This window comes from Podarcis pityusensis, assembly GCF_964106645.2.
Source record: "Podarcis pityusensis genome assembly, chromosome: 6".
NCBI classification, from domain to species: Eukaryota; Metazoa; Chordata; class Lepidosauria; order Squamata; family Lacertidae; genus Podarcis; species Podarcis pityusensis.
This window is the reverse complement of record NC_138030.1, coordinates 69840756-69852473: the sequence shown is the minus strand read 5'-3', so window position 1 is coordinate 69852473 and position 11718 is coordinate 69840756. Positions and strand designations below refer to the sequence as shown.

Here is an 11718-nt window from a genome sequence, read left to right as displayed (position 1 = left end):
GTCAGACCATGACAGTTAAGTAGCAAACGTCCTGCTGTCATGGATGAGCCAATGATAAGGCAGGGTGTTGGGCTTCCTCAGCAGCACAAGTAGCATCTTGATAGCAGCAGTCTAGTAAAACATCTCTCCCCCCTTCATTGGTAACTTTAAAAAAATATTATGAAGTGCTTTGAGCACAATTTCCTTTTGGGTGGAAAAGCAGGATACAAATTAAATGACCAGCCCCTGAACACGTGAACCGACTGCTGGAACAGCAGTGTGTTTGATGTGACATGAACATACAGCTGGGATAGCTCAGTCAGTAGAGCATGAGACTTTTAATCTCAGGGTTATGAGTTCAAGTCCCATGTTGGGCAAAGGATTCCTGCATCGCAGGGAGTTGGACTAGATGATGCTCGTGGTCCCTTCCAGCTCTACAGTTCTATTATTTCTGTTGATCTGTGGTGGTCATTCAAAGCAGCAAGACACCACATAAAACTGCCAGCATGAAGGAATAAGCAAGGCAGCCCCAGTACATGACGGAATCCTGGGAAGTGGCCAAAGTAAACAGATTGAAGGCTAAACTGAAAGTTCTTTGTGGAGAACTTTGGGTCCAAATTGTGTGTATGTGTGTGTCAAAAAAACACACATCAAAGTTGTTGCCTCAGCGCACCTCCATCCCAACTGCTGCTTGTTTCACATTAGGAAGCATTCTTCTGCCACCAGTGGTGCTCCCCCTGGTGGATGACAGACACAGTTTGTGTTTCGCATGGAAAGCTGCTGTGTACCAAGTCAGACCATGGGTCCATCTACTGTAGCTTACTATTGTCTACACTGGTTTCTAATGTTGCATTATTTTGGGAGGTCATAAAGCTACCAAAAGGGATGCGGGTGGCACTGTGGGTTAAACCACAGAGCCTAGGACCTGCCGATCAGAAGGTTGGCAGTTCGAATCCCCGCGACAGGGTGAGCTCCCGTTGCTCAGTCCCTGCTCTTGCCAACCTAGCAGTTCGAAAGCACGTCAAAGTGCAAGTAGATAAATAGGTACCGCTCCAGCGGGAAGGTAAACGGTGTTTCCGTGTGCTACTCTGGTTTGCCAGAAGCAGCTTAGTCATGCTGGCCACATGACCCAGAAACTGTACGCCGGCTCCCTCGGCCAGTAAAGCGAGATGAGCGCCGCAACCCCAGTTGGCCACAACTGGACCTAATGGTCAGGGGTCCCTTTACCTTTACCTAAAGCTACCAATACTTCTGTGAAATATCAGAATGGGGGTATAAAATCAACACACCAAATAAGGATGCGTGCAGACAAGGATGCGTACAGATACATCGTTGACGTATCAGAATATTCAATCCAGTTCACACTGAAAGGCGAACCTGCCTAATTTGCACTTTCCATAACAATACAAGGACCGAAACACTGTTGGATGAAATGGACAAGAAGGAAGAGGTTAATTTCCTTCATAAGTGTAAATCATCCCATGTATGAGATAAGTCAACAGGCCAAAGGTCAGCCAAGACAGCTGCTATGGCGATGGCACAGTGCCATCTATCTAAGTGACTGAGAGAGACCAGCTCATTAGTCAGTCAGTGAGTCTGTCTGTGTGCCAGGGTCAGTCTTGAGAAGTGAGTCGGAGTCTGTGTAACATCTAGTAAAAGATGCATAGTAAAAGATCCATCGCATCCTGGTCACTGTCTCTTCGAGCTCTTGCCGTCGGGACGGAGATACAGGACGATGAACACAAGAACGAGCCGTCTTAAGAACAGCTTCTTCTCCAGAGCGATCTCGGCCCTGAATGGGAAGCCCGGACTTTGAAAGTCATCTAATCTCCCTTGCTGTATTATACTGTATTGATTAATTAGAGTTTTTATGGAGCAGTCAAGTAATTTCGTTGTCCCCGAAGGGGGCAATGACAATAAAGATATTATTATTATTATTATTATTATTATTATTATTATTATTATTATCTAGAATTGCTGGAACAACAAAGATACTTTTTGTTTGTATATATCTGTATCTATATCTGCAAAGTCTACCAGCTGTATGTATATATCAGCATCCGGAACTGTATTACTGAAGCCTAATATTCTACAGCAGTAAACTATTTTGGATCTTAAGCTGCCTCTGTGTGGTGACTGGAACTAGAGACAATTCCACTGCGTGGGTATCTCACCTCAGATCCCCAATGAACGCACCCACCCTTTGATGTCTGCAATTCTCTGAATTTTGCATTGCTGCTTTTTCAGCCAAGTCATGTTAACAAAAACACATATATTAGGGTAGTGTGTGCATAAAAATGCATATATAATGAAAAATTGCATACAAATTTGCATTATATAAGGGGAAACTGCTCTGCAAAAAAAGGGAGACGTATTTAAGGCAAAATCTCATAAAAACATGTGTAGAAATGCTGGTGAACTTTGATGATGCTTTTACAAAATCACCAACTGGTGTGGAAATGTGGAGAACTGAATTTAAGATTGGGAAAATGAGAAATCGAGGAAAACTAAAACTGACAGGGGAATGTGGAATTTCAAAGGATAGTTGTGTTTTAGTTTGCATATTGTTTTGCAGAGTGTGAACTAGGTAATCCACCTTTCCGTGGGGATGGAATTGGCTATCTGACGTTTAGAAGACATCTGAAGGCAGCCCTGTTTAGGGAAGTTTTTAATGACTGATGTTTTAATGTACTCCTAATCTTTTGTTGGAAGCTGTCCAGAGTGGCTGGGGAAACCCAGCCAGATGGGCGAGGTATGTATGTATGTATGTATGCATGCATGTATAAATAAATAAATCTCCCTCATCCCTAACTGAATTGCAGGTGTGGGCTCCACAAGTGATCTTCACATATGTTTTAGGCTGCAGTCCACACATTCACCATGAGTGAAGGGACTTTACAGAGCACTACATTATCTGCAGTCCTGCTAGGACAGAAGGAGAGTTTGTAAGAACACTGCTGGGCCAGATCAGGCACCCAACGACAGTACGACGAGTTAAACTAAAAAGGAGCGCACTTCGGCTGTGAGACCAAATTGTCCCAGGACAGCCGCGTCTCAATATGCAGCTTTCCCACCCCTACTGTTCACTCCGTTGCTCTGTCTCGAGAAAGGGCAATGTGTGTTGTGTACATCCTGGGTGGGAAACCTGCAAACCTCCAGGTGGTCTTGGACACTCATTCCTTACCTGTGGCTGTGATGGCTGCGGTTGGTAGGAACTAAAGTTCAATGACATTGGTTGAGCCATAGATGCACAACCCCCGCTTGAGTATGTTCACAAACAGGCCTTTAAAAAACAGTATTTTATTTAGAACTATCGGAAGGCATGGCTATATGATAGGTTATGACATACCCCTCAACTGTCCTGATTTGAGCTGGAATTACAAAAGCTATCCCAGCTTCTGATTGGCTCCTGGGATGTTGGCCCATTTTGGCTCCCGCAAGAGTATGGCCCCAAAAGATGCCCCTTTTGGGGGCACACACTCTCACAAGTCACCTGGTTTGCTCAAGAGTGCGGCCCCCAAACCATGCACCCCAACTTTCCTCTGAGGCATGTTGAGGGGTATGTTGTGAACATCAGAATAAAAATGAATGTATTGCCTAGAATGTTGTTTCTGTTTCAAACATTGCAAATTTTGGACAAAATGGACTGTTTCAAGAAGTGGCAGAGAGATATCTCTAGATTTGTCTGGCAGGGCAAGAAGCCTAGAATAAAATTTAAAATACTAACAGATGTAAAGGAAAGAGGTGGATTTGCCCTGCCAGACCTTAAACTTTATTATGAATCAGCAGCTTTTTGCTGGTTGAAAGAATGGCTACTTCTGGAAAACGCAGACATTTTGGATTTAGAAGGTTTTAATAATGTATTTGGATGGCATGCATACTTGTGGTATGATAAGGTCAAAGCACATAAAGCATTTAAAAACCATATTGTCAGGAAAGCATTGTTTAATGTTTGGATAAGATATAAGGACCTACTGGAAAATAAAACCCCAAGGTGGCTGTCACCGATGGAAGCGAAGGCTCAGAAAAAGCTCAATATGGAGGTCAAATGGCCGAAATATTGGGAAATTTTGGAACAAGAGGGAGATAGACTGAAATTGCAGAGTTTTGAGAAATTAAAAAACAAAGTGCGAGACTGGCTTCATTATTATCAGATAATGGAGGCATACAATTTGGACAAGAAAATTGGCTTCCAGGTGGAAAAATCAAAATTAGAAACAGAACTGTTAGAACCCAAAACTAAGATTTTGTCAAAGATGTATAACTTGCTGTTGAAATGGAATACACAGGATGAAACGGTGAAATCTGCTATGATTAAATGGGCACAAGATGTTGGACATAACATAATGATGGCTGACTGGGAACAGTTATGGACCACAGGTATGAAGTTCACGGCATGTAATGCCTTAAGAGAGAATATTATGAAAATGATATACAGGTGGTACATGACACCAGTCAAGCTTGCAAAAATCTATCATTTGCCCGACAATAAATGTTGGAAATGTAAAGAAACTGAAGGTACATTCTTTCACCTTTGGTGGACGTGCCCAAGGATTAAGGCTTTCTGGGAGATGATTTATAATGAAATGAAAAGGGTATTTAAATATATCTTTCTGAAGAAACCAGAGGCCTTTCTCCTGGGCATGGTCGGCCAAATGGTGCCAAAGAAGGACAGAACTTTCTTTATGTATGCTACAACAGCAGCAAGAATACTTATTGCAAAGTATTGGAAGACACAAGATCTACCCACTCTGGAAGAATGGCAGATGAAGGTGATGGACTACATGGAATTGGCAGAAATGACTGGCAGAATCCGAGACCAGGGTGAAGAGTCGGTGGAAGAAGATTGGAAGAAATTTAAAGACTACTTACAGAAATATTGTAAAATTAATGAATGTTAGAATGATGTCAGAATGAAATTAAGTGGTTCTAGCAGCAATGTCATAAAGGTGTATGAAAAAATGGCTGGTTAATAGGTGAGAATCTAAAGCTATAATATATTAAGTTAAAGGACTAAGACAAAAACAAAGAGGGAAAGGAATTGCTGAATTAACCAATTGAACTGGAATTAAAAAAGGGAGGTGAGAGGAGGTCAGGGAAGCAAGGAAATGAAATGTAAGCTACGGAAGGATTAATTTGTTTTTAAGTGTTTTTTCTAAAAAAAATTCCTATACTTTGTATTTTGTATGTTTTTTCTCTCCCCCCCCTATATTTTCCCTTGTCAACCACACCTGCAGTGGCAACGCAACAGAATCTTGGGGCACTTTTCAACAAGACTCCAACAGCTGTACCAGGGCTGGGGGACCTCAGGTCTGGTGGCCAACAGCAGTCCTCCTGGCCACTCAGCCCAACCCATGGGATTCCCCTCAAGCCACATTCATTTCCCCAGACAAAACCTTCACAGTTCCAGCTCTGCACCTACCTTGAGTTCTTTTACTTGGCTGGAATGTGTTCGTGAAGTATAATAATTCCTCTTGCATGCCTAACAAGAGAGAGGAAGAGAAGGGTGTGTGGTGTGAGAAACTTTGAACTTTTGCATGGCTGGAATGTAGATAAGAGGCATATCAGCTACTCTGCCTACTTTTGCCCCTGACCATGCCCACTATGGGCAGTAGTGGCCCCTGGAAGGATTGCCTCTGAGATCCCCTATTTCCAAAGAAGCTACAGGAATGGATGGGAAAAAAGACCCTCCAAGCTTAGCTGTTGCTGATGTTGCTGCTGCAACGTAGCAGGACGTGAAGGATCTTGACAAGCTGGAACATGTGCAGAGGAGGGTGACCAAGATTATCAAGGGTCTGGAAACCACGACCTATGAGGAACAGTTGAGGGAGTTAGGTATTTTTAGCCTGGAGAAAAGGAGACTGAGAGGAGATATGACAGCCATCTTCAAATATCTAAAAGGCTGTCACATGGAGGATGGAGCAAGTTTGTTTACTCCTGCTCTGGAGGCTAGGACCCAAACCAATGGATTCAAGTTACAAGAATGTTGATTCCAACTAAACATCAGAAAGAACTTTCTGACGGTAAGAGCAGTTCCACAGTGGAGGCTGTAGATTCTCCTTCATTAGAGGTTTTTAAGCAGAGCTTGGATGGCTGTAGTTGAGATTCCTACATTGCAAGGCACTGGAAAAGATGACACTCAGGGTCCCTTCCAACTCTTTAATTTTATGAGGCAGTATACCAATGAAGCCATGCACGTAAGCCGGGCTGTCTTTCAGATAGTTTTATATGATTGCTGATGTCTCTGTCCTGCAGTTGAAAGAACACAGATAAGAGCTTGGGCCATGTGTGTCAGGTCAAAATGACCTTGCCAACCTTATGTCTAAATACAAATGTTTCAAAACCTTCCAGCTCATCATGGCCATCCACGATTCTCCTTCTGGAGTAAACATTTCTATATATATATTCTTAAATAATCATGTATCCTAAGTTTGCCATTTTTTTAAAAAAGAAATTAAATCTCCATCATATATAATCTTAGCAAATTCAGGAAGCTGAGCCATGACAGCGATGCAGCTAAAATTGAGAAATAAGAGAAGGTATCAACGTGTGGGCGGAAGGGTTGGTCCCAAAGTTTGCAGAAGTACAGATAAAAACATATTTAGGAAAGACAGAAAAGGCCTAAGGGGAAAGGAGGAGGAAACATCCCAAAATAGCCCAGTAAGAATTCTCCAAATTTTGCACTGCACTTCACCAACCCAGTAATGAGTACAAAAATTCATATACTGGGGGAATGTGAGCATAAAAATCTATATATTAGTGAGATTTTACACACACACACACACACACACACACACACACACACACACATCATGAAGGGGATCTGCTTGCAATAAATGGGTACAAAAATGTTTACTATGAGAAATTTGCACAAAAATGCTGATTTTTCATGAAGATAGAAAATGCTGCAGAAATATGGAGGACTGAATTTAAGTTTGGAAAAACGAGAAACCGACAGCACCAAAATTGAAAGATCTGCCCTGCCTTACTGGTGGAATGAATGGGAGAACAACCTTTAGTATGCCAAAAGTAACCATAGCTGGCCGGCTGGCTCAGATCATGAGCAGCTGCACTTCACAATTCCATTGAAGTTGCCCCTGTTTCCTGCCCTCCTCCACCCTGCGCTTGCATCGCAGCAGTGAATAGTTTGAGGGGCCGCATCAATATTTTTCATTCTCTTTATAAAGCAAAAAAAGCCAATATGGTTGCCAACAGAATGTTTGAGCAACTTGAGTAACCAAGTTGATAACTCAATAACTCCTCCCCCAGCACCAGATGCCTGTTAATCATTCTTTGTGTATAAAAGCTGGTGTTGTTCCCTGACATTTTCATTCACCTTGAACATGAGGGGGGTCGTTTTTGTGCTGCTCATCACTCTTGTGGGTAAGCTCCCTACTCCCTCTGCCACTAGGTAGGGATGGGGATCTCTAGGGGGGGCAAGGTGGAATTGGAAGTCGCACTTCTCCCTATCCCAAGTGAAATCTCTTTCTATCATCTATCTACCATAGATTATCTATCCATCATATTAAATTACAATTCTTTCCACTTACAAATGTATTTATTCTCCACACAGGGAGCCAGAAAAATGATATCGGTAAGTCAAGTTCTCATTATTAACATGCTATCTTTTTGGTAGTTATTGGCTAAAGCGTAGAGAGGTTCTCTGTGGATTTGTGTTACAGTACTTTACATTTTGCCATTTCCCCCCCTCAAATGGCACAAGACAGCACAAGGGACCATGTAAGGGTTGTTTTCATTTTTGTGGCATGGAGGGGGAGCGAGAAGGATAAATTTCTGGGAGGGTCAAGATTCACAGCACTAGTTATAGGCCTGCTCTTAGATACTGTATGTCCAAGCTGTATAGCCTATTAGTTACTAGTGTGTAAGCCTATTGAACTCAGAAGGACAGACTTCCAGGTAAACATGTATAGGACTGAATTGTGCAAGGATTTTTTTGCATTCAGCTGTATTTAGGAATCACAGAAATTGTTATTTACATGTAAATCTGCTTTTGAGAGACAATTAACCTTTTGGTTTCAAGCTGAATTCAGCATCCTGACATATACTAGAAATATTATAATTCATTCACATATTTTGCATAGTTTATTTTGTATAATTTATAGTACTTTGGGAATGTGCTCAATTCCCAAGCATCACAGATATTACTGTTACTGTTGTGTTCTTATTTGTGTAGGTACTCAGAATTATCTCTCCCCCTCCTTTTTAACAGAACCTGGTTTTAGCAATCTCAAATCCTACCTTTACAACTATACTGGACTCATTCAGATTGGATTGGAAGATGGGGATTTAGAAAAATCTGTCTTAAAACTGTCTTGCCAAGTAAAGATCAGCAGAGTATCCCAGGAAGACCACATTCTTAAGGTAGATTATGATAACAATTTTTAATTTTAGTGACTAAACTTACCTCTCAAGCTCTTTCTTTCTTCACCTGGAATCGTGTGGCTTTGGTTGGCTGGCATCCATCTGTCTCAGGGAGTGTGCTTTCAGGGGTGAAGTTACACCATACCATTGGAGAGTTACAGAGCCTGCTGTGGCTGTAGAAACTGATACAGGAGAGACTGGTTTTTTAGATAGCTGGTTTGATAGGAGACCATTTGATAGGAGACCATTTGATAGGAGTGGAGAAGGGGTGGGCAGCTTAAGCATGGAAGCAAGTGTCTAGAATCTCATGAGAGGCAGGCGGAAACAGGTTGAAGGGCCCCACCCAAAGCTCTTTTCTTAGAACAAAAATGCCATTGATGCTTTTGTTATGCGTATTGGTATGCAAGGTGATATCAACACTTAAGGCTATTGATTTCAGTGGTTCCACTCTGAAGATGACTAACATTAGATATCACCCAATACTTTTTGGTTAACTTTTTCAGCCAAAATATACAGATGTTATCAATACATTTTCATCCGTGAGGGAACTGAAGGAGAATGGCTTATTACAACTCGCACAGAAACAAAACATGGCTGGACTAATGAGGTCCATTTATTCAGAATAGCTCAGAAAGACATAAGCATCAGTGTAGCTACGTGGGATCTTCTAGGAGATTTCTGCTAAGCTAGTGAAAAAGATGTGGACCAGCCAACCAATGTCGGCACCTCCTAAAGAATTAGATGGCAAACTTGAAGACAAATACAGAAGTTTGGTAGCTTAACACAATTTTTTATACTGGGGTGGACAGTTGAGTTGTACATCTGGGAAACTGATAAAAGGGGGGGAAAGTGGACATGACAGTAACCTCATCAAATGCTTTAGAAATGTAGGAGCTGTTTGTCATTCTGATAGGCCTTGTAAAATTGAACAGAGCTTGTGAGGGTAAGCCTCCATTAAGAGAGGGGGTGGAATGAGCAACCAGAAACAGATAAGGGGGACGGTGTATGAAAGGCAGCAGAAGAGAATAAGTTGCAAGGTTAACCAAAATGGAGGACTCTTGTACCAGAGCACAATGAAGTGTTTGCCAGCATACAACAATTTCCAGCATTGTGTCATAACACAAGGAACAGCGCTGAGGTCATGATGAACCCTACTCAGCATACTATTCTGGTCCCAACTAGAAGGAAGAAATAAGGTTACTTATTACATAGTTAATATGTAATATGTAATAACTACTTAATACATAGTTACTTGAGAGTAAGGGCCCACTCAGGAGATACATGTTCTCAGTTTTGGTGCCACATTCAAATTTAGGTAAATCTTTCTCTCCTCCTTATATGACTCTTCTGTTGCTTGCATGTAAATATTTTAATTTGGCTCAAATCTTCACTCTTCTGCTGCTTTTGCCCCTAGGTCCTTTCTCCACAGGTGGAAGAATACAATGGAATATGGCCCAGAGATCCAACCTTCAAAACACCCACTCTCACTCAGAAGCTGGATCTATGTTTTCCTGAACCATTTAAGTTTGAATACAGAAGAGGTTGCATCGGAAATATTTATGCCCTTAAAAATGTCTCAATCGAGTGCATAAATATAATAAGGGGCATCCTGAACTTGCTGCAGATATCTGTAAATGAGATGGAGAGTGTGTACGAGTTGCAAGAGGTATGGGATTTATTTTTTGGTCTTTTCAGATTCTAAAATGACTCATTTTAAGAACAAACATTAGCGTATTAGAATCATGTGTTGTTGTTTTTACATGGGAACTTTCTGAAAGTGTCCCCCAGGGCTTATTCCTGTGAACCACTTAATTGCTTTCTAATCACTTGATTACTTAGCAATTAATGACTTGCATCTGAACAAAAGTGAGCTAACTCCATTATGAGCATTGTGTCCAAAATTATGAGTGGTGCTTCAAAAGTTCTTTCTGTCGTGTTTGATTTATCGTGCCTTATTAATACATTAAATGTGATGCTGTAATGATCTAGTGATGAACATGAATCAGAATGCAGAACTATAGGGTTGGAAGAGATGTAAAGGACATCCTGCCAAACTTCCTAGGCCAGCCTTCCTTTGTCTGGTATAATTCAGGTGTTTTGGAGAACTGCCGTTAGCTGCAACCAGCATGGCCAGTGATCAGGGATGATGGGAGTTGTAGTCCAAAATATCTGGAGGGCACCAGGTTAGGGAAGACTGTCCCAGACAATGTCCTTAACCAACATCCCTTTTGCAATGACCGCTCTCCGCTTAAAACGGGGGGCGTCCTTTGCGTGGACGCGCGCAGCCCCTAGATCTGGAGCGGCTCCAACAGCATAGGCTTGGTTTGCCTTCCCTCAGGTGGAATACCTGGAGGTCTCCGCCTACCTCAGTCAGTTGTCCAATCCCACCTGGGGGAAGCGTTGCCAAGGAGACCAGGCCAGGTAGGGGAGGGATTACCTGCCCACACAATAGAGGGAGGATCTTACCTGGGAATCCTCACTTGGCTCCAGAGCTTCTCCCACCCTACCCACCCTCAGTAAATGTCTTATTTACAGGTTAACTTTTCTTCACAGGTTTTGCAGGTTAACTTTTCTTCACAGGTATGCGGGTGCTGCTACGTTAAGGTCACTGTTAAAGGGCCTGAAAGGAATTTCCCTGCATTGGCAGGTTTCGCATTTCCCGTAGCAAAACGTCACAACTTTGGCGGTATCAGGCCTTGGGCGGAATCCTTTAGTCCATCTTCCTCTTTGCGGCGGCGATACCAGGGTTCCCCGTTAAAAGGGTTTATGAAGGGAGGCTTTGACCGTAGGCCGAAAGGTCGTTATTGCTCTCCCCTGCGGCGGCGGCGTAACGGGGGCGGCTATCTCTGCTTGAACATATGTTCTCCAGAGCCGGCCCATTCCCCCCCACACACACTGGATAACCCTGATGCTCCCTAGGTCCCCGGCTGGGGACTGGGGAGGGAGAACGCCCAATGCCTGAGCCAAGGTCTACCCACATTTGAAATTTAATAAAGTTGTGGCCAATTTAATCCCATAGCACGTTGTCATGAGTCGTTATTCCACATGACGGGGGGACCGCGCGGGATCTGGGGACTCCGCCTGTCCACGCAATCTGCCGTGCCAACTAAATTAGAGAGTGCCAAAAGTAATGTGCTACTCCACACATTTTCTAAATCAAGGAACTTCATTGTCTGAGTAGTGCAAAAATATCTGTGTAGCTTATGATGTGAGATTATTGCATTACATGCAAGTTTGATCAAGAAGCTACTACACACCTCAGGTTTCTAGCTATATGTTGTTTAGTTGTCTTAGTCGTGTTCGACTCTCCATGACCTCATGAACCAGAGTGTGCCTTGGAAACTCTCACTTCTCAAA

General features: G+C 42.6%; 1 protein-coding gene across 1 annotated transcript in view; it reads left to right on the top strand.

The window, feature by feature from the left end:
- Positions 1 to 3093: 3093 nt before the first annotated feature.
- The window catches only part of LOC308479542 (vitellogenin-2-like), a gene marked incomplete at its 5' end in the record, with an annotated part of 34295 nt that continues 25670 nt past the window's right edge, over positions 3094 to 11718 (top strand). Inside the window, 4 exons of the mRNA XM_081010246.1 lie at positions 3094 to 3187; positions 7553 to 7573; positions 8210 to 8361; positions 9776 to 10027. Coding sequence (XP_080866372.1) covers positions 3094 to 3187; positions 7553 to 7573; positions 8210 to 8361; positions 9776 to 10027 — 519 coding nt within the window. The remainder of the gene's footprint in view (positions 3188 to 7552; positions 7574 to 8209; positions 8362 to 9775; positions 10028 to 11718) is intronic.